Genomic DNA, 24,322 nt, shown 5'->3' with positions numbered 1-24,322 from the left:
AGGAAGGTGGTTTAAGTGCGTAGTAGGCAATTGGTTAGTTAGCTCTAAGGGGTCTAATTTATTTTACATTTAAAAATGGCGCTACCTGGCGCCAACACGTCACCGCACATGTGCCCTCTGCTCGGGAATAGCCAAACCTGTACGGGCTTTCCTGAGCAGCGGCGGTGCATGCGCAGTGTGCATGTTGGGCCGGCTGTGGCCATTTTCTTTTTACAGGCATTAGCAGCCCTTGGGGGGGGGGGGGGGAAGGGAGAGGGAGAAGTAGGCAGGAGATCGGCAAGAGGGGGGGGGGGTTGGGGAGAGGGAAGGAAAGTACAGGAAAATAGTACCAACACAGAGGCCTACATATCAGTAGCACAGCAGGGACTTGTGAAGTAGATAACCTCTAAGTCATCATTGGTCTGGCCTTTACCCACTCTCCCCAGATTTTATTAAACTTTTTGGGACACTTGGGACTCATAAGTGAGTTTGTAGATTGGTAAAACAGCGTCAACAGTCAACCTTCATTGTGAGAGGGCCGGCCTGCCTCCATTTAGACAAAAGGGCTTTTCTGGCATAGAATGCTGCGTAAAAAACAAATAGCTGTTTGTGTATGCTAGGATCAACAGTGTCACAGATTCCGAGGAGGAGAGCCCTAGGATCTACCTTCACACCTTCCTCCAGAATTTCTGGATCACAGGGCACGATCAAACAACATGTATGATTGTCCTGGTGTCACTAAGGCATTTAGGGGCAAAGGTCAGACTGTGTAGGATATATCTTCGAGAGCCTCTGAGGGGTATACTTTTCCCTATGAAGAAACTTGAGCTAGATATACCTAGTCCCTAGTGGATATCATTAATGGGATATATTGTTGGACCCCTTCATCCCAGTCCTCTGAATTAAGGTTAGGTACGTCTCCCTTCCAGATATTAAACAACTTGGTATTTTTACGAGTATCTCTGGTAGAGATCCAGAGGTAGAGAGACGACAGGATCTTGTCAGCATTGCTTGAAGTTAGGAAACGCTCCATAGTGTGAGAGGAAACTGTTGACGATTGTGATAGTACCGCATGGCGCAGCTGCAGGTAGCGGAAAAACATTCACGAGGGTAGGTGAAATATGTCTTTCAAAGCATTATATGACAACAGGTGTCCTTCCTGCATTATATGTTGTCTTTTAACCACTTGCCAAGTCGTTTTACTGCAGCAGGTCGGCTCTATTACGCGAAACCACGTACCTGCACGTCGCTTTGTGTAACAGATAGTGGGGGCACGCGCACGCGCCGATTGGCTGGAGGGGGAGTCATGCTGGCAGGGGACAGGTTTTTCTACCTAAAGCCTCATGCACACAGGCTTTTTTTTGTGCGTCAAATCCCATTGTTTTCTGATGCCTGGAAGGCACAGGTGCAACTCCCAGCCCCACTGCCAACAGCCTGTCAAAATCTATGACAGGCTGAAATACGGGGTTGTTGGTGGGTCCCTTTTGCGACTATGGCAAATAAACATCACACTCTCTGAAATGTGCAGTCATCTTTGGTAAGCTCAACCTAAGTCCATCTAGATTGTAACAAAAACATTAGGATTTTATAATATTAGTGATCCTGTTGGTATTGATCACCAAGCAAATGATGAGGTGATGAGTCAGCATTGTGCAAAGGAAGAGAGTGGGGTTGAGCCAGGACTTTACGAGGACAGAAAAAGCTTAGCAGCAAACAGCTTTTTAGAAACTAGGAAACAACATAGAAAATATTGCATGTATGCATTTTGCCTAAAAGCAAAACTCTAGGCAAAACACTAGATACACAGATAAAACACATATATGGGAGCTGATTTTTTCAATTCCATCCAGTTCGAATTTTAACACAGCTTTGACCCACAGCACAGGGAACCTGTTCTTTCATTGTTGCTGTTTCATTTTCATATACAGGTCCTGTCCTCTATCCTCACCCTGTGGCTGGGCAGTGAAAGGTGAAGCAGTACACTGATAAGCTCATCTTTTTCTTACCTTGCTCTCTCCTCCTTTTTAGCATACCTTAGACCTGATTGGCTGCTTGTACTGCTTCTTCCTCCCACTCTCTGAGCTCTGCTGTACAGAATGTGCAGTAGACTGCAAGATGCTAATTCCAAATAAAATTCAGGCACTTACACAGTTTAAATTAAAGCTCAACTTCAGGATATTAGCAACTCCCCCTCTGATCCTATCTAAATGCCAATTTTACTTACCTGAAGCCACAGTCACATGATAATCCTTTCCACTTCTTCTATTTACTTCCTGGGGTATTTTTTGTGGGTGTCCACATCACTGCCTGTATGATATGGACACATCCTATTGGTAGAGGCAGTGGCTGGGTCCTCTCTCAGGAGTCCGGAGAACTCACAAAGGCATAGGGTGGGATGAGTGCCCAAGAGGATAATGAGCAGGGAAAATGTTCTTGTCTCCAGGTTGGGAGTTTAGCTTGGCTCATAGAGGAAAGGGTGACTTTGATCCATTACACTGCTCTCTAGCTCCCTCGTCACCTCCTCCCATGCTCGCCTCCAGGACTTTTCCAGGGCCTCTCCAATCCTATGGAACTCCTTACCCTTATCTGTCCGATTATCTCCTACTCTGTTAGCTTCTAGGCGATCTCTGAAAACCCTCCTTTTCAGAGAAGCCTATCCTACCCACACCTAACAAATATACCTCCATTTTCTCCATCAGCCCATCCCCCACGGTTATTGCCTTTTGTTTCACTTGACCCTCCCTTCTAGATTGTAAGCTCTAACGAGCAGGGCCCTCTAGTTCCTCCTGTTTTTAATTGTATTGTGACTTGTCTTCCCTCACATTGTAAAGCGCTGCGCAAACTGTTGGCGCTATATAAATCCTGTATAATAATAATAATGGCTTAAGAAGAGAAGTTTGGAACCGAGACTAAGGCCTCTGATGCAATATTTAAATTTAAGTTATGCCTGGAGTTGGGCTTATAAAAGACATTTCATGGTGTAATATGATTACCAATCTGCTGGAATGTGTTTATTTTGTATGTGATTGGACTCCAGCTTCAATTTTTACTTTAAAGTTTAAAAATAAAATATGGGTTAGCTGGCTTACTAGGTAGGCCTTTGCAGGACTAAGGGTTTCTAACGACATTTGCCATGGGGCCCATTCATTTGATGTGAGTTTCTTCGCTCAGCCTCCCATACACAAGTGGTCCACTAGGCAGTGTACTGTTGACATTATTTTCTGATTATTCTGCATTTTTTAAAAAGATGTATTATATTCCTATGATGGAATGTAAACATAGTCCGATAGCCAGTTTTACGCATTCTGATGTTATCCGTTCCCCTTTGTAGTGTTTTAAATTACAGTAAACACTGATTAAAGTAAATATTGCATTATGCAACAAATTTATTTATTACACCCCGTGGCTGTGTATTCACAAGAAGGTTCATGTAGCTGCACAGCTGCAGCAGACCACTTACATTCCTTTAAATAATGTCATCCAAATGTCCATTTAATTAACCCTTAAAGTGACACTAAACTCTGGTTTAAAAAAAAAAAAAAAACTGCTATTGGAGTATTCTTACAGAGGAACTTCAGTCTCCCCCCCAAACAATTAAAAGTCAGCAGCTACAAATACTGGACACTTACCTGTCCAGGGATCCAGCGCCATTCTCTCCCAGGTTAGTTCTTTGCCCGTCTTCAGGTCCCCATCGCTGGCATGTTTATTAAGGGAAGCTGGGTATGATGCTAAAGAGCCGACTTCCCACTGTGCATGCATGAGCCGCGCTGCACTTTGTGAATAGTCCTGCAGCCTTCTGTGACCTAGGGTGTCCCAGAAGGCTGAGAGTAAGGCAGGGGGCATACTTCTGCTCGGATCGTCTAGACCAGGGATCCTCAAACTACAGCCCTCCAGCTGTTGAGGAACTTCACGTCCCATGAGGCATTGTAAACCTCTGACGTTCACAGACATGACTAGGCATGATGGGAATCGTAGTTCCTGAACAACGGGAGGGCCATAGTTTCAAGACCCTCAAAACCAGGTACCCACTTTCCCCCTCAAAAAAAAAAAAAAGTGTCCAAATCAGTAGAGGAAGAAGGGAGGAGGCAAAAAAGCATAATTTCCCCTGGATGAAGTCACGCTTTAACTTATAAAAGTACCTTCTACCTTCCAAATCTTTTTTTTTTTTTTTTTGCTGCTGTGATCTGACTTGAGGGGGGCTACTTTCATTCATCATGGTCCCACTGTATGTAGGAAAGTAGCCACCCTATTTTGCTTGCTTCTAGGATGGGTTTGGATGTATGGACTATGGACTATGAGATTTGTAGTGTGTATAGAGTAGTGCACATGACTGCAACTAAACTGCGGTGCTTGTTCTGAACAAACAGATGTGAAAGGAAAAAGGAGAGGCTTGGGTGCTCACAGAGGAGGTTCCAAAGAGGCAGAAAAACTCAGTGGAGTTTATTTACTTAACCACTTAAGCCCGGAGGATTTCCCTGCTCAAAGACCAGGGCCTATTTTGCGATTCGGCACTGCGTGACTTTAACGGACAATTGCGCGGTCGTGCGAAGCTGTACCCAAATGAAATTGACGTCCTTTATTTCCCACAAACAGAGCTTTCTTTTGGTGGTATTTGATCACCTGTGCAATTTTTATTTTTTGCGCTACAAACAAAAAAAGAGCGTCAATTTTTAAAAAATAACAATATTTTTCAAATTTTTTCATATGAAATTCCCAAAAAAAAAAAAAGTAAAAATCTAAATTTTTTAACATTTTAGGCCAATTTGTTTTCTGCAACATATTTTTGGTAAAAAAAAATCACAATAAGCGTATTTTGATTGGTTTGCGCAAAAATGATTGCGTTCACTAACTAAGGGAAAGATTTATGTAATTTTTATTGTTTTTTTTAACTAGTAATGGCGGCGATCTGCGATTTTTTTTTTTGCAGGACTGCGACATTGCGGCGGACAGATCGGACCCCTGACTAAAATTTTTGACACTTTTGGGGGTACCAGTGACATTACTACAGTAATCAGTGCTATACATATGCACTGTTACTGTAAAAATGACACTGGCAGGGAAGGGGCTAACTTTATTAGTGATCAAGGGGTTAAGTGTGTCCCTAGGGGCATGATTCTAACTGTAAAGGGGCGTGGCTTGTGATGTAACCACAGAGACATACGATCCTACATAGCAGGATTGTATAATCTCTGCAGTTACACCAGGGAGAATGACAGGCGGCTTTGTTTACATTAGCCGCCTGCCTTTCTCCCTCTCCAGCGGGAGATCGCGAGTGGCCGGCGGACATCGGAGCCGCCGGTCACTCGCGCGGGGATGCCCGTGAACGAGCAGGGCGGGAGCGCGACTCCGGTGGCACGCGCTCGCCCCCTGCAGGATCCTGGGCGAGCCACGTAGTACTACGTCGCTTTGCCCAGGAGGGCTGACTGCCGCAGTAAATATACTGTGGGCGGTCGGCAAGCAGTTAAGGCAAATATACAGTTCATTTTGCAAGGGAAACTGCACTTTGCAAGGGAATTTGCTCCAGAGCTTAGGGAATGAAGTTAAGCTCTGCTGACTTCCATCATCTAACCAAGTGCAAGAAGAAATGCTGTTTTTGTTTATTTTCCTCGTTTGTGATTGAGTTTTCATTGCAAAGATAAACTTCATAACATTCACTAAGCTCTGAGGCGAAAAATGTATGGACTATTTTGGGAGAATAAGGATATTGCTTAGTAGTACCAGTTTAATATTTAGGATTAATACACAACACCACATATATTTGTGTGTTTACATGTGTGTATTGTAGGATACTGTCAAAGTTGTAATTGGGATCAATATTCACTGCACTCAAAGCTAATATTTGTGCAGATGTGAAAGATTGAAATACATACAGGGTTGCTTTCTTTTGTGGAGGATCCATTTGCATGATCTCTACAGTACACATGAATTCATATTCTGGACTTACCCGTCTATTCAATATATTACAATTCCAATATATTACAATTACGATATTTAAAGTCAAAATTCCTTTGTCACAAACTGTGAGCAGGCAAAGTCTCTTCCGCAATAAAAAAAACACCTACCTGTCTGTTTGCAGTGTTCTCCGGCATGTAAACTGAGCTGCACTTGCATAGCTCAGCTTACATTACTGGAATGGACCTTGTATGCTGGGATGAATGACGTCATCCCACACCAGCCAATAAAGACGGACGAAGACTAGCATCGAGAAGTAGATGCCGGTGCTGGCAAGGCACAGACACCATTGAAGGAAAGGTAAGGTAAGCATCCTTTAGTTCCACTTGAATCATTGTGGGTTGTATCCCCTCACAACTTTGATGCCTTTCAACAGATTTTATTGCAATTCATTGGAAAAAAAAACCCAATTAGATAAGTAGAAAAATTTTGATTCCAAATATTTGCTGAAGTGATTATCTACAGTATATACCATTTTTGTTAATTATGATTTAAAATGTACTGTATGTAAAGCAAACTTTTTTTCCATTTTAGATTGGTTTTGAACCCCCCTATCAGAATATTTTTTAAATGCCTGTGTCCTGCTGTATTGATTTCCCGTTCACTTCCTGTCCTGGAGATGCAACGGAAAATAAGAAGCAATCTCTCTAAAGGCAACAGAATTCTTAAGAACTGTCACTAGAACAGGTGGTTCAATTGAATTATTTCCTTCACCTCTTGATCTGAAGACATATCTGTGGCCAGCCATACTCGCTTAGATTTCTGTTGTTCAGCCAATGTGAATGAGAGAAAATTATTATAGATTCCTCCATCCACTCTAAATAACGTGGATGGAGGAATCTGCACTTCTGGCTATTGTATTCAGACAGCTGTGGGTGCTACAGCTGTCTGAATACAATAGCTCATAATATCTGATAGGATGTACAGTAGTCACTCTTCAGCCTATAATTTGCTACCTGGCTCAATCAATTTTTATATTGACCCTTGATGAGTCGGGGGGTGCCGAAACTTATCCTAAAATTTTGGATTTCCCCTTCCATTTTGATTCAGTGATAATGGTCACCAATACAAACAGAAGGTAAATTTCCCCAGTGGAGATACAGACATCAATAAAAACCTGACAGATGGTCTAATGCTTCCCCAGTCTATCCAAAAGTAGAAAATGATTTTAAAGCGGAGTTCCAGCCTTTTCACTCACCTGTCCAACGGTCCAGCGATGCGGCCGCCCGAAGCCTCGATCCTCATCCCTCTGGTCTCGGCGGCGCCGGCATCACTGCTGTGGGCACCCGGCTGTGACAGTTTGCGGCTTCACAGCCGGGTACCCACTGCGCATGCGCGAGTCGCGCTGCGCGTCTTGATTGGCCGGCAATCTTCTGGGACCTCTGACATGCCCCAGAAGATTGCAGGGAGGGAGGGGGAGAGGAGAACTTCCGTTCAGGGCGCCGCGGCGCTCCGAGCGGAAGTGGGAGCGGGTACCTGTCAAAACTAGGTACCCGCTCCCCCCCCAAAAAAATGACATGCCAAATGTGGCATGTCAGGGGGTTAGAATACCTAAAGCGGAAGTTCCACTTTTGGGTGGAACTCCACTTTAACTTACTAACTAATTGATGCACAAAACAATTGTAATGATGGTAATCATGACCACTTTAATGGCCGTATCAATGGGCTTTGGGCTTTTGTCATAAGTTTGTGAATTCTGAGATCATTCAGATTTAATTGACTTGAAGTACATCTTCTGATCTGCATTTGACCTACTTCAAGTGGGTTTTGCATCTCTATAGACTTCTATGGGAATGCAAAACCCACCTCAAGTGAACAAAAACATATCAACAAAAAGCCTAAAGGAAACCTGGACTGAGAAGAATCCAGTAGCTATCTTTGATGACCACCTTCTTAAGATGCTGCTTGCTTGACCATCTCTGAAGTTAGAACTTCTAATCTCAATATTTGTTCCTGGTCACTATGGGATTGGTTTTTCTAAAGCCTTGTACACACGATCAGATTATCGAACGATCTGTCATCCGTTTTTTTGTTGCATGCTAGTCTCATGTCGAAAGTGAAGAGGTTACTTTCATATGAAAATTCCCGTACAAAAGAATTCAACTTCAGAAGTGATGTCATGTGTTGAATTGTTTTGTATGTTCTTTAGTTTCTGAGCGTGCCTAGTCTTGCTCTTACGATTTTTGTCGGACGAAAACTGTACTAATTAAACTAAAATTGGACGTAGTGTTGACGTATGATAAAAGTTTTATAGCCTGCACATCCAGTTTTTGTCGTCTGAAAATTCGTAATCGGATGTTGAAAGCACTATACTAACAATCCGAAAATCGGCAGATCGTTCCTCGGATGAAATTTTCCTTCCGATTTTCGGATCGTGTGTACGGGCCTTTAAACTGGAGAGTGCAAAATCTGGTGCAGATGTGCATGGTAGCCAAACAACTTCTTACTTCTGCTTGTTCAACTAAGTGTTTCCAAAAAAGAAAAACCCTGGAATCAGATTGCTTTCTATGCAGAGCCTCACATCAGATTTTGCATTCTCCAGTTCTCCTTGCAATTTGTAAATTCTGTGCCGTCCTCAAGTTAAGGCACATATACAGAAATTGCACAGTTACCATTGTACATTTATTTGCAGTGCCTATACTTCAAGAACTAAGTGATCGTTTGATCTGACTTCAGTAAGGGGAAACCTCGTTTTATGTATATAAAGCCTCAGGATTTTAAATTGATCAGGAGATAAAAAGTGCACATATGCTAGTCAGCAGCAACCTAAATATTATAGTACTATGTTTTTCAATTTTATCCTGTTTTATTCCACAGAGGATTTCACTCCGGTTCAGTACAAACCTCCACAGCCTACAAAACATGGGAAAAAGCTTCCACCTTACAATGGCTTTGGTTCAGAAGAAGATTCACTTTGCTCCTGTTTGGGACTGTTACCAAAACCACCCCAAAGGGATTTCAAGAAATTCATGGAAAAAGACAGGTATTTTTTTTTTTGTGTTCCAGGGGAAATTAACTTTTCAGCATTAAATAGTTTTGATCATATAATTATAGCATTTTGACTTTTCGAATGAATGTCGTACTCTTTCAGAATCAAAACCCATAACTATATTTTTGCATTTATCGAACAGATAAAACAAAGTGATTTCAATGGTATATTTATTAGACTAATAAAGACCACATAGGAGAAGCTTATTGTTAGGGTTTATGTACACTTTAAAGTGATTGCAAATGCTCACTTTTTTTTTTTAATTAAAATACTTTTCTATTACAATACATACAATGGTTTTGCACAGAGCAGCCCAGATCCTCCTCTTTTCGGGTACCCTCCCCTCCTCAACTATGCCTGCTATGGGGACACTTGTATGTGCTTGCTCTTGAGCCACGCCCTGTGTGTCCATAAGGCTCTCTCCTCACTGGCTGTGATTGACAACAGCAGGAGCCAATGGTGTGGAGTGGAGTGAGAGAACGGAGAGAGAGCATCTGCTTTTAATGAACATCGTTGGTTTGAGATTGGGCCCAGGTAAGTGTAGCACTGCCCCCTTGAGGGCTGCTGGATTTCTCACCTTTCAGTTCCCCCTGGGTTACCGATAGCAACTGCATGCAGAATCTTAACACTTTACTTTCCGGCTCAGTCAATGAACAGTCTAGGAGTTGTTGTTTTATTTTATATGGGTATGGGAGAAGGGATGAGTGAGATACTCAAAAACTTGAACTATTCACAATGCTGAGGACTTCCATCTGAGAATACGTCAAGGCTGCAGCTTCATCTTGCCACTAGATGAATCTGAGGTAAAGTCCTTTAAGCACTTATCTTCAGGGTACTCGCCTAGCACCCCCTTTCTATCCACCAGCTAATTCCCGTCCTCTGACTACTCTACTCCGGAGTGGCCCCCCTTCCTGGTCAGGCCCTTAGACACGATCCCCTGTACTCACAATACTGCTTTCAGGTTCTCCAGTGTCTCAACTCCTCCGAGACAGCTCTTCTGGACCTGAGTTCAGCTTCTCACATCTGACTCACTAAGCCAACTCAGTCACAGATCAAGGGCAAAGAAAACCGCTCCGGTGATGCAGTCACTAAGCCAACTGCCTGTGACCGTACACCAACCGCTGCAGAAGAGGAGGCAGCTGCCACCCTCCTTCCGGGACTCTGCTCACCAGCCAAAGACCCGGAGCACATGTGCTCTTGGCTTTTATACTCCACCCCACAATGCACCGAGACAACCAGTCTGTGCCAATCACTGGGTCTGTATCAAAGCCTGTGTACTCATTGGCCAGGTTTCCTCCACTGTCAAACGTGCCTCCACATTGGACCAGTGGGTAGACACCCCCACACCAAGTGAATCACATTGAGCAGACCTAACTCGCAGATCCTGCTCCCTGTTAAGCAGAGTGCAATATAGAATTTACCTACTGCTCCTGTAATAGGCAGACAGAGCCAAAAACTATACTCACTCCCTAGCACCCACCTAGGAGGGTGCTACATAAGTATTGGGGGGGGGGGCGCTGCATGCAGAAGGTTTTTTTTAACCTATTGCAGAGATTGCATTAAGTTAAAAAAGACCTTCTGCCTTTACAACCACTTTATTATACTGTCTTTTATAATCAATCATTTATACATTCACTGGGGGGTACGCTAGGAAATATCTTAACTAAAAAACATGGGTAGTCTGCTCGTAAATGGGGAGACCTGGCACTGGGAAAACTGTTGCTCAGACAATGAGGGAATAGGCCAGCTAAATATAATGGAAGATGGTCTGGTTAGGCTTTGCATATAGCTAACTGAATCAACAGCAGGTGGTTAACCAATCTTGAAAATAAGTCTTGGGGGACTACCAGGTAACAGCAAAACCTTGCAAGCTATAGCCACAAAACCGCATGTACCAGCATGCCTGCTGTTCTTCAGGAATAGAGACAAAGCTGCAGATCTATAACAGGAAGTTTTGGAGATGGCACATTGTATATTTTACTGTGAATCCTGAAATTCCCTATCCTTGGCCATGGCATTTTACATTACCCATATCTGTTTTTCTGGGTCAATATTTTTCACAATTTTTTTTTACATACTAACCAGTGCATTACAGCGTCATCATATGACTGGTGTCCCAGAAATTAGGTACACTGACTGGTGACAGTATGTTAAGAAAAAAAAAATGATTGCTGGTACAGTGATGATCACTGTAACAGCAATATTTTGAACTGTCATGAATAGGTTATATTTCTAACAACTGTGATTACTAGTAATCTGTGATTAGCTACAGCGAATCACATGGTACAGGGTGCTGTGATTGGCCCAAGTACCATGTAATAGCTGTTGGCCAATCACTGTATTACTGTATAGAAAGCACGGCTGTTAATAATGACATTCATTCATTCATTCATTGTTGACATTGTGATCATGTGATCACATAACGATCACATGATCCCCGGGCCTCTCAAATCGGCCAGGTACCGGGAGCTGCAGTCCTCTGTGTCCAGTGGATACAGCAGTCACAGAAGTGGCGCTCTGCTCGCCCCAGACTGGATCCCCTACATGTACGTGATCCAGCCTGCCCATGCTGCTCGCCCTCCCGCAGTAAATGTACTGTGGACGGTCGTCAAGTGGTTAAACCATAACTTTGAATACTGAATATTTTCATGGACTATTTGTCCCAGATTTTTTATTTTCAATATTGTAACAGAAGAACTGTTAATATGGTGACCTTACAAATATAATTTAATATTTCAGTTGAATCGAATATGCTCATGTGCTGGTCAGTGGAGTTTTGTAGAAGTTTTTTTACCACTCTAGAAGAAATGGGCTTTTCTCATTGTCTGTAAGTTCTTCTTATCTTCTAATTGCTCTATTTTCTAGGAATGGCCTGGAGAGCAATATTCTTAGATTTGTTGCAAAACTTGTTACAGAAAACCCCATAGATTTGGAAAGAAAGTTCATCATCTCCTATTTCTTAAGTGATGACACCATAGCTGTATTCGAACCACTACAGCGAAATTCAGGTACTGAACAAATATATAATTCTTTAGTAAGTAGAAATAAATGTGGTTTGATGTAATTTGGTTCTTTTTGACTATAGTTAAGTTTATTCATGTTGTCTATTCACAAAGAGATGGAAGACGGCCCATGATGTTCAGCAGTGTTGCTCATCTTAGTTAAAAAAAGTAATTAGTTACAGTTACAAATTACTTCTCCCAAAAACTAATTGAGTTACTGACTCAGTTACCACATAGAAAAAGTAATTAGTTACTCAGCAAAGTAACTGTGACTTTTTTTTTTTTAATATTCTATAATGCAATTATGTTCTATAACTAGGGTTGAGCGGACACCTAGATGTCCGTGTTCGACGGGTTCGGCCGAACTTTAAAAAAAAGTCCGGGTCCGTGTCCCGGACTTTTACCGAACTTTTCCCGGACACCGAACCCCATTGAAGTCAATGGGGACCCGAACTTTAAGGCACTAAAATGGCTCTAAAACACCAAAGGAAAGGGCTAGAGTGCTGCAAATGGCAGCAAAACGTAATTAAGAGCATGGCAAGTGCTCTGCAAACAAATGTGGATAGGGAAATAACTTAAAACAACAAAAAAAAACAGAAAAATAAAACAATGTTCTTCTTCATCTCTGAAGGACGAGGCCCATATGGAGTAGGAGGGAGGTTGAGGTGGTGGTGGATGTGGCGGTGACATAGGCGTGCGCACAGGGTGTGCTGGGTGTGCCTGGGCACACCCTAATCACCTAGGGCACATAGCATTGCCAGTGAGGAGATGGGAAAGATCTCCCTGGGACCTGCTCTGCTCTATTTCTCCTTGCCTACAGGTACATGGCCCCGATACATTACTCTCCCTGCTGGCAAACACATGCATGTGTATTTCAACTTTGGGGTGCACACCTTAATGCAATAGGCTGCGCACACCTATGGGCGGTGTAGGTGGAAGCGGCGGTGGAGGAGGACCAGGGCCGGATTAACAGCATCATGGGCTTGGTGCTGAGGATTTTGAAGGGCCTTAAGGGCCGTGCCTTGCCATGCACCCAGAGGAGGAAGGGTGCAGCCATGCATGCCTAATTCAACATGGGATGCTGTCTCTGAAGCCCATAAACACATCCATGCATCGCCAACTGTCCCTCCTTGTCCGGCCTTCACGCTGTGTGGGGAGGTTCTGAGGGTGCTGCCTGGGGAAGCGAGCATAGAAGCCAGACTTCTGTGTTTACAAGTGACAGAAGAGCGGTAACAGTGAATATGGCCAACCCGGGGCCTATATAAAAGGTAGGGGCCTGGAGCTGCAGCTCCAATAGCCCCTACATTAATCTGGCCCTGAGGAGGAGGACGAGGTAGCCAACACTGCTTCTTTTCAAAAATTTTAAATGAGGGTACACCCCAAAAGAGTGAGAAAGAGCAAAAATGGAACAATGGGTGGGTAAGGTCGGTATCCATTGCTATTCTGCATAAGGTACGGAAAAGTCCCGTGGGATCCATGCCTGGTTCATTTTAATGAACGTGAGCTTGTCCACATTGTCTCTGGACAGGCGGCTGCGCTTGTCTGTTATAACGCCCCCAGCCGTGCTAAATACCCGTTCAGATAATACACTGGCTGCAGGGCACGCCAGCACCTCCAAGGCGTAAAGGGCAAGCTCAGGCCATGTGCCCAATTTGGAGACCCAGAAGTTGAAGGGGGCAGACCCGTCATTCACTACATGTAGGCGTGTGCACACATACTGCTCCACCATGTTGGTAAAATGCTGCCTCCTGCTAAGACGTTCCATCTGAGCTGCTGGTGCTGCTGTTTGTTGTGGCGTGCTGACAAAGCTTTTCCACATTTCGGCCATGCTAACCCTGCCTTCTGAGGTGCTGGCGGTGCCCTGGTTGCGTTGGCGACCTCCTCCTCCTCCTCCTCTGCCTTGTGCTTCCACTGTGGCCCCGCTGTCAGATGGGAATGCCAGCAGCATGGCGTCTACCAGCGTGCGCTTGTACTCGCGCATCTTGCGATCGCGCTCCAGTGAGTGAATTAAGGACGGTACGTTGTCCTTGTAACGGGGATCCAGCAGCGTGGCCACCCAGTAATCAGCACAAGTTAGAATGTGGGCAACTCGGCGGTCGTTGTGGAGACACTGCAGCATGTAATCGCTCATGTGTGCCAGGCTGCCCAGAGGTGACGAAAGGCTGTCCTCTGTGGGAGGTGTATCGTCCGTGTCCTCTGTATCCCCCCAGCCACGCACCAGTGATGGCCATGAGCTGGCCTGGGTGCCACCCTGCTGTGAACATGGTTCCATCTCCTCCTCCAGCTCCTCCTCCTCCTCATCCTCCTCATCCTCCAGAACTGTGCCCCTGCTGGACAATTGCGTCCCTGGCGTTTGCGTGTGCAGGAACCCACCCTCGGAGCCCCTTGCGAATGACTGCCCTGAAAGCCTTGGAAATGTTACCTCTTCATCCTCCTCCTCCTCCTCATCCTGTGCCACATCCTCTTCCATCATCGCCCGAATTGTTTTTTCAAGGAGGCATAGAAGTGGGATAGTTAAGCTGAGAACGGCGTCATTGCCACTGGCCATGTTGGTGGAGTACTCAAAACAGCGCAACAAGGCACACAGGTCTCGCATGGAGGCCCAGTTATTGGTGGTGAAGTGGTGCTGTTCCGCAGAGCGACTCACGCGTGCGTGCTGCAGCTGAAACTCCACTATGGCCTGCTGCTGCTCGCACAGTCTTTCCAGCATGTGCAAGGTGGAGTTCCACCTTGTGGGCACGTCACATATGAGGCGGTGAGCGGGAAGGCCGAAGTTACGCTGCAGCGCTGCCAGGCGAGCAGCAGCAGGGTGAGAACGCCGAAAGTGCGCACAAACGGCCCGCACTTTCTGCAGCAGCTCTGACATATCGGGGTAGTTTTTAAGGAACCTCTGCACCACCAAATTCAGCACATGCGCCAGGCAAGGGATGTGCGTCAAACCGGCTAGGCCCAGAGCTGCTATGAGATTTCGCCCGTTATCGCACACCACCAGGCCGGGCTTGAGGCTCGCTGGCAGCAACCACTCATTTGTCTGCTGTTCCATGCTCCTCCACAACTCCTGCGCGGTGTGTGGTTTGTCCCCCAAACAGGCAAGTTGTAAAACTGCCTGCTGTCGTTTACCCCTGGCCGTGCTGAAGTTGGTGGTGAAGGTGTTACGCTGTCCGGATGAGGAGGCGGTAGAGGATGAGGAAGCGGAGTAGGAGGAGTTAGGAACAGGAGGCAAACTGAAGCGCCCTGCAATCCTCGGTGGTGGAAGGACATGCGCCAAATTGCTATCCGCCTCAGGCCCATCCGCCACTGCATTTACCCAGTGTGCCGTTAGGGAGATATAACGCCCCTGACCGTGCTTACTGGTCCACGTATCCGTAGTTAGGTGGACCTTGGCACAGATGGCGTTGCGCAGTGCACACCTGATATTTTCCCCCACTTGGTTGTGCAGGGAAGGGATGGCTTGCCTGGAAAAGTAGTGGCGGCTGGGCACGACGTACTGTGGGACAGCCACCGACATAAGGTTTTTAAAACTGTGCGTCTCCACCAGACGGAATGACAGCATTTCAAAGGCCAATAATTTTGAAATGCTGGCATTCAGGGCCAGGGATCGCGGGTGGGTAGGGGGGTACTTCCTCTTCCTCTCAAGTGTTTGGGAGATGGAAAGCTGAACGCTTCCACGGGACATTGTGGAGATGGTTGTTGGTGACCCAGGTAGTGGTGTTGCTGACAGATCGTCTGTTTGCGGGGTGGCAGGTGCCGGTATCACTACAGATGTGGCTGGAGCGGCCGAGACTGCAGCAGAAGAGGAAGCAGGATGAGCCAGAGACGTTTCTTGGTTTTGAAGGTGTGTACTCCACTGCAGCTCGTGCTTTGCACTTAGATGCCTGATCATGCAGGTTGTGCTCAGGTTGAGAAGGTTTATGCCTCGCTTCAAGCTCTGATTGCACAGGGTGCAAACCACTCGTGTCCTGTCATCAGCACATTTTCTAAAGAACTTCCACGCTAGAGAACTCCTTTGAGCTGACTTTGGTGCGCTCGTTCCCTTGCTGCGTTGGGCAGTAGCGGGCGTAGTGTCTAGGGCACGGCCGCTCCGCTTCTGCACCCTGCTCCCTCTTCTGCTGTGCTGGTGGCTCTGTGCGACCACCGCCTCTTCCTCCAAACTACTCAGGTCACCTGCATGACGTTCATTCCATGTGGGGTCGAGGACCTCATCGTCCTCCACATCATCTTCCACCCAGTCTTCACCCCTTCCCTCCTTGTCGGTCTCCACAATGCTGAACGCCGCAGCAGTTGGCACCTGCGTTTCGTCATCATCGGAGACGTGCTGCGATGATCCTTGCATGTACTCATCTTGAGAAATAAGTGGTTGGGCATCGCTGCACTCAATCTCTTCCACTTCTGGGGCAGGGCTAGGTGGATGGCCCTGGGAAACCCTGCTGACAGAGTCCTCAAAAAGAATAAGAGACTGCTGTATGGCTTGGGGCTCAGACTGCTGGCCTGATTTGCAAGGGGGTGAGGTGAAAGACGGTTGGACATTGGCTGCAGGTGCCAACTCTGACCTTTCTGCAGTAGACTGGGTGGGAGACAATGTGAAGGAACTGGAGGCACTATCAGCAGCAAACCAATCTACTATCGCCTCAACTTGTTCTGGCCTCATCACTTCTAGGGGCGTTTGATGCCCTACCAAATACTGGTGCAGGTTCTGTCGCCTACTCACACTTGAGGAAGGTGTTTCACTTGTGCGTGTAGCTGGCACAGATCGACCACGTCCTCTCCTTGCAACAGGAGCTCTACCAGCAGCACCACGACCCAGGCCACGGCCCTTATTTGACGGTCTCCTCATATTTCTGTAATTTAAGATCTTGCCCTAGAAAGGTTTTTATTGAATAGCGGAATAGGAAATATGATCCAAAAAAGTGTATGTATCTCGCACGTACAAAACCACACTAGGCCCCAATTACTATTGTTTCTACCCCTAAAAGGATGGATGAGGAGTAGGAGGAGTATGGAACTGACAGCACCCTCAAATCTTCAGAAGTATGAGATGAACCCCAAAAACTTGGAAAGGTGGATCTCACACGTACCGACACAGACTATCCCGCAATTCAATTGATCCTCAAAGGTTTTTATTGAATAGCGGAATAGGAAATATGATCAAAAAAAGTGTATGTATCTCGCACGTACACAACCACACTAGGCCCCAATTACTATTGTTTGTACCCCTAAAAGGATGGATGAGGAGTAGGAGGAGGAGTATGGAACAGGCAGCACCCTCAAATCTTCAGAAGTATGAGATGAACCCCAAAAACTTGGAAAGGTGGATCTCACACGTACCGACACAGACTATCCCGCAATTCAATTGATCCTCAAAGGTTTTTATTGAATAGCGGAATAGGAAATATGATCAAAAAAAGTGTATGTATCTCGCACGTACACAACCACACTAGGCCCCAATTACTATTGTTTGTACCCCTAAAAGGATGGATGAGGAGTAGGAGGAGGAGTATGGAACAGGCAGCACCCTCAAATCTTCAGAAGTATGAGATGAACCCCAAAAACTTGGAAAGGTGGATCTCTCTCACACGTACCAACACAGACTATCCCCCAATTTAACTGATCCCCAAAGGTTTTTGATTAAATAGCGGAATAGAAAATATGATCCAAAAAAAGTGTATGTATATCACACGTACACAACCACACTAGGCCCCAATTACTATTGTTTGTACCCCTAAAAGGCTAGATGAGGAGTAGGGGGGGTATGGAACAGGCAGCACCCTCAAATCTTCAGAAGTATGAGATGAACCCCAAAAACTTGGAAAGGTGGATCTCTCTCACACGTACCAACACAGACTATCCCCCAATTTAACTGATCCCCAAAGGTTTTTGATTAAATAGCGGAATAGAAAATATGATCCAAAAAAAGTGTATGTATATCACACGTACACAACCACACTAGGCCCCAATTACTATTGTTTGTACCCCTAAAAGGCTAGGAGTAGGGGGAGTATGGAACAGGCAGCACCCTCAAACCTTCAGAAGTATGAGATGAACCCCAACAACTTGGAAAGGTGGATCTCTCTCACACGTACCAACACAGACTATCCCCCAATTTAACTGATCCCCAAAGGTTTTTGATTAAATAGCGGAATAGAAAATATGATCCAAAAAAAGTGTATGTATATCACACGTACACAACCACACTAGGCCCCAATTACTATTGTTTGTACCCCTAAAAGGCTAGATGAGGAGTAGGGGGAGTATGGAACAGGCAGCACCCTCAAACCTTCAGAAGTATGAGATGAACCCCAACAACTTGGAAAGGTGGATCTCTCTCACACGTACCAACACAGACTATCCCCCAATTTAACTGATCCCCAAAGGTTTTTGATTAAATAGCGGAATAGAAAATATGATCCAAAAAAAGTGTATGTATATCACACGTACACAACCACACTAGGCCCCAATTACTATTGTTTGTACCCCTAAAAGGCTAGATGAGGAGTAGGGGGAGTATGGAACAGGCAGCACCCTCAAACCTTCAGAAGTATGAGATGAACCCCAACAACTTGGAAAGGTGGATCTCTCTCACACGTACCAACACAGACTATCCCCCAATTTAACTGATCCCCAAAGGTTTTTGATTAAATAGCGGAATAGAAAATATGATCCAAAAAAGTGTATGTATATCACACGTACACAACCACACTAGGCCCCAATTACTATTGTTTGTACCCCTAAAAGGCTAGGAGTAGGGGGAGTATGGAACAGGCAGCACCCTCAAACCTTCAGAAGTATGAGATGAACCCCAACAACTTGGAAAGGTGGATCTCTCTCACACGTACCAACACAGACTATCCCCCAATTTAACTGATCCCCAAAGGTTTTTGATTAAATAGCGGAATAGAAAATATGATCCAAAAAAAGTGTATGTATATCACACGTACACAACCACACTAGGCCCCAATTACTATTGTTTGTACCCCTAAAAGGCTAGGAGTAGGGGGAGTATGGAACAGGCAGCACCCTCAAACCTTCAGAAGTATGAGATGAACCCCAACAACTTGGAAAGGTGGATCTCTCTCACACGTACCAACACAGACTATCCCCCAATTTAACTGATCCCCAAAGGTTTTTGATTAAATAGCGGAATAGAAAATATGATCCAAAAAAAGTGTATGTATATCACACGTACACAACCACACTAGGCCCCAATTACTATTGTTTGTACCCCTAAAAGGCTAGATGAGGAGTAGGGGGGGTATGGAACAGGCAGCACCCTCAAACCTTCAGAAGTATGAGATGAACCCCAACAACTTGGAAAGGTGGATCTCTCTCACACGTACCAACACAGACTATCCCCCAATTTAACTGATCCCCAAAGGTTTTTGATTAAATAGCGGAATAGAAAATATGATCCAAAAAAAGTGTATGTATATCACACGTACACAACCACACTAGGCCCCAATTACTATTGTTTGTACCCCTAAAAGGCTAGATGAGGAGTAGGGGGGGTATGGAACAGGCAGCACCCTCAAACCTTCAGAAGTATGAGATGAACCCCAACAACTTGGAAAGGTGGATCTCTCTCACACGTACCAACACAGACTATCCCCCAATTTAACTGATCCCCAAAGGTTTTTGATTAAATAGCGGAATAGAAAATATGATCCAAAAAAAGTGTATGTATATCACACGTACACAACCACACTAGGCCCCAATTACTATTGTTTGTACCCCTAAAAGGCTAGATGAGGAGTAGGGGGGGTATGGAACAGGCAGCACCCTCAAACCTTCAGAAGTATGAGATGAACCCCAACAACTTGGAAAGGTGGATCTCTCTCACACGTACCAACACAGACTATCCCCCAATTTAACTGATCCCCAAAGGTTTTTGATTAAATAGCGGAATAGAAAATATGATCCAAAAAAAGTGTATGTATATCACACGTACACAACCACACTAGGCCCCAATTACTATTGTTTGTACCCCTAAAAGGCTAGATGAGGAGAAGGGGGGGTATGGAACAGGCAGCACCCTCAAACCTTCAGAAGTATGAGATGAACCCCAACAACTTGGAAAGGTGGATCTCTCTCACACGTACCAACACAGACTATCCCCCAATTTAACTGATCCCCAAAGGTTTTTGATTAAATAGCGGAATAGAAAATATGATCCAAAAAAAGTGTATGTATATCACACGTACACAACCACACTAGGCCCCAATTACTATTGTTTGTACCCCTAAAAGGCTAGATGAGGAGTAGGGGGGGTATGGAACAGGCAGCACCCTCAAACCTTCAGAAGTATGAGATGAACCCCAACAACTTGGAAAGGTGGATCTCTCTCACACGTACCAACACAGACTATCCCCCAATTTAACTGATCCCCAAAGGTTTTTGATTAAATAGCGGAATAGAAAATATGATCCAAAAAAAGTGTATGTATATCACACGTACACAACCACACTAGGCCCCAATTACTATTGTTTGTACCCCTAAAAGGCTAGGAGTAGGGGGAGTATGGAACAGGCAGCACCCTCAAACCTTCAGAAGTATGAGATGAACCCCAACAACTTGGAAAGGTGGATCTCTCTCACACGTACCAACACAGACTATCCCCCAATTTAACTGATCCCCAAAGGTTTTTGATTAAATAGCGGAATAGAAAATATGATCCAAAAAAAGTGTATGTATATCACACGTACACAACCACACTAGGCCCCAATTACTATTGTTTGTACCCCTAAAAGGCTAGATGAGGAGTAGGGGGAGTATGGAACAGGCAGCACCCTCAAATCTTCAGAAGTATGAGATTGTGTTCACTGTACCCCACAAAGATTGAGTTCACTGCACCCCACAATGATTGTGTTCACTGCACCCCACAAAGATTGTGTTCACTGCACCTCACAAAGATTGTGTTCACTGTACCCCCCAAAGATTGTGTTCACTGCACCCCACAAAGATTGTGTTCACTGTACCCCACAAAGATTGTGTTCACTGCACCCTAAAAGGATGTTGTTCACTGCACCCCACAAAGATTGTGTTCACTGCACCCTAAAAGGATGTTGTTCACTGCACCCCAAAAAGATTGTGTTCACTGTACCCCCCCAAAGATTGTGTTCACTGCACCCCACAAAGATTGTGTTCACTGCACCCCAAAAAGATTGTGTTCACTGTACCCCCCAAAGATTGTGTTCACTGCACCCCAAAAAGATTGTGTTCACTGTACCCCCCAAAGATTGTGTTCACTGCACCCCACAAAGATTCTGTTCACTGTACCCCACAAAGATTGTGTTCACTGCACCCCAAAAAGATTGTGTTCACTGTACCCCCCCAAAGATTGTGTTCACTGCACCCCACAAAGATTCTGTTCACTGCACCCCACAAAGGATTTTGTTCACTGCACCCCAAAAAGATTGTGTTCACTGCACCCCAAAAAGGATTTTGATCACTGCACCCCAAAAAGGATGTTGTTCACTGCACCCCAAAAATGATTTTGTTCACTCCACCCCAAAAAGATTGTGTTCACTGCACCCCACAAAGATTGTGTTCACTGCACCCCAAAAAGATTGTGTTCACTGTACCCCCCAAAGATTGTGTTCACTGCACCCCACAAAGATTCTGTTCACTGTACCCCACAAAGATTGTGTTCACTGCACCCCAAAAAGATTGTGTTCACTGCACCCCAAAAAGGATGTTGTTCACTGCACCCCAAAAAGGATGTTGTTCACTCCACCCCAAAAAGATTGTGTTCACTGCACCCCACAAAGATTGTGTTCACTGCACCCCAAAAAGATTGTGTTCACTGCACCCCAAAAATGATTTTGTTCACTGCACCCCAAAAAGGATTTTGTTCACTGCACCCCAAAAAGGATGTTGTTCACTCCACCCCAAAAAGATTGTGTTCACTGCACCCCAAAAAGATTGTGTTCACTGCACCCCACAAAGGATTTTGTTCACTGCACCCCAAAAAGATTGTGTTCACTGCACCCCAAAAAGGATGTTGTTCACTGCACCCCAAAAAGGATTTTGTTCACTGCACCCCAAAAAGATTGTGTTCACTGCACCCCACAAAGGATTTTGTTCACTGCACCCCACAAAGATTGTGTTCACTGCACACCAAAAAGGATTGTGTTCACTGCACCCCAAAAAGATTTTGTTCACTGCACCCCAAAAAGATTGTGTTCACTGCAGCCCAAAAAGATTGTGTTCACTGCAGCCCAAAAAGATTGTGTTCACTGCAGCCCAAAAAGATTGTGTTCACTGCAGCCCAAAAAGATTGTGTTCACTGCAGCTCACACACAGAAAAATGGATGTGGATCACTGACACCTGCCTATCTCCAATCCCACACCACACAGCAATATCGATTGTAGTTTGTAGAACACAGTTTCCCTAAAATTCAGCAGACTCTGTCCCTAACAGGATTGAGAAGAGATCGTAGATCAGGATTGAGTGCAGATTCACCCCACCCCCCACACAGCAATATCGATTGTAGTTTGTAGAAGACACTGACCCTATAATTCAGCAGACTCTATCCCTAAAATGCCTACAACTCGCCCTGCCTAAACACTCCGACCTGTCCCTCAATTCTATCCGGACACAAATGGTTTTTTCCTGCCTATCTTTCCCTAATCAGCAGCCAGCACGTTGATGTGTGCTCTGTCCCTGATATAAGCAGCATAATGACGCCGCTGCGGCTGCCTCGAACTTATAAAGACTTGGTCACATGCTTCAGACGGCCAATCACAGCTACTAAGACATTTGCAGGCATGGCTGGGATGGCTTAAGGCACACCAGTTAAACGATTGTTGATTGGCTGTTGAAAGCCCGCCATGAAAAGAGCGCCAAAGCATGCAAAACCCGGAAATAAAACGACCGAACACGGATTTTTACCCGAACATACAGTAAAGTGTCCGTGTCCGTGTTCGGGTACAAAAAATCCAATTATTCGGTACGAACACGAATAATACAGTCCGTGTTCGCTCAACACTATCTATAACATCTTTAATAGCAAAGATGTTTATATTAACTGATTGAAGAATAAAAACACTATATACAGTATTTTAGAACATTGGTGGTGATGTGGCACACTGGTGGTGGCGTGGCACAATGGTGGTGACGTGGCACACTGGTGGTGATGTGGCACACTGGTGGTGGCGTGGCACACTGGTGGTGACGTGGCACACTGGTGGTGGGGGTCTGAGTCCTCCTGACTTAAGTAACCTTTTTTGTTTTTTGGTACCTGCTGCTGCCTGTACTGGCTGGCTGCTGCTGGTGGTTGGTGGCTGCCTGGCTGGTGGTGGCGTGGCACACTGGTGGTGGCGTTGGCGCTTGGCACACTGGTGGTGATGTGGCACACTGGTGGTGGCGTGGCACACTGGTGGTGACGTGGCACACTGGTGGTGGCATGGCACACTGGTGGTGGGGGTCTGAGTCCTCCTGACCTGACTTAAGTAACTTTATTTTTTTTTTTTTGGTACCTGCTGCTGTCTCTGGACTGGCTGGCTGCTGGTGGTGGTGTCTGTGGCTGACTGTCTGTGACTGTGAGTGACTGACTGAGTCTGTGGGGTTTTTTTTTTTTTTTTGGTACCTGCTGTGCTGGGCTTGCTGGTGGTGTGGCCTGGGCTGGCAGACACTGGCACACTGTTGTTGTCCGGGTCGCTCTGGCTCCGTCCTCCTCCAGGCCTCAGGCCTGCCTGTCTGTGCCTCAGCCTCTCTCCTCTTCTGGGCTGTGTGCGTTGGTGGAGTCGGTGGTGGTTGACTTCTTGCTGATGAGCAACACTGGTGGTGGAGTCCTGGACTATGTTTTATTTTATATATATTATATAACAGCCAGGATGGCAGTGGCACTGATTTTTCTGACTGCCTGGTCGGGTCGCCGATCCGCCAACCGCCAGAAAAAAAAAAAAGAGAAAAAATAACCTGGAAGCTGATTCGTTTCAATGCAGAGCTGCACCAGATTTTGCACTTTCCAGTTTTAGTAAATCAACCCCTGTGTGATGATAAGCACAGAATTATCTGCAGGTAAATAGGAGTCGCTTTGTGCTTTTCTGGCAGCTATGATACCAGTCACTGCTAATTGGTTGGTTCATATATCTGAAAATTAGAAGCTTTGCCTATTTACAATTTACACAAAAGTTATAAGTGCCTGTAATGACAGGGCCCCGATGCAAGAAACTATGAAGGGTCCCCCGGACCCTGGCCAGGGGCCCTTCCCTTCAAGCCTGGGGCTCTTCCCACTGATCCTGGGGCCCTTTACTCTTGTTGCAGGGCCATTTATTATGGTCCTGGAGCGGGACCCTTTCACAAGTTCTGCAGTGGGCCCTCATCCTGCCATCTTGGGGCCTCCCCCACGTTGGTGGAATGCCAGGGCCGATCGCAAGTGTGACCTTTGCGATCCTAGAATTT

General features: G+C 45.5%; 2 protein-coding genes across 2 annotated transcripts in view; one reads left to right on the top strand and one right to left on the bottom strand.

The window, feature by feature from the left end:
- KDM6A (lysine demethylase 6A) overlaps window positions 1-24,322 on the bottom strand; it is a 794,872-nt gene that overhangs the window by 665,987 nt on the left and 104,563 nt on the right. The gene's annotated exons all lie outside the window — the stretch shown is intronic.
- EFHC2 (EF-hand domain containing 2) overlaps window positions 1-24,322 on the top strand; it is a 149,965-nt gene that overhangs the window by 54,637 nt on the left and 71,006 nt on the right. The window contains exons 8-9 of the mRNA XM_082247559.1: window positions 8,749-8,914; window positions 11,786-11,928. Of these exons, the coding sequence (XP_082103685.1) occupies window positions 8,749-8,914; window positions 11,786-11,928 (309 nt within the window). The remainder of the gene's footprint in view (window positions 1-8,748; window positions 8,915-11,785; window positions 11,929-24,322) is intronic.

This window comes from Pelophylax lessonae (assembly GCF_965119305.1).
Source record: "Pelophylax lessonae genome assembly, chromosome: 2".
Taxonomy (NCBI): domain Eukaryota; kingdom Metazoa; phylum Chordata; class Amphibia; order Anura; family Ranidae; genus Pelophylax; species Pelophylax lessonae.
This window is presented reverse-complemented; position numbering and strand designations above follow the sequence as displayed.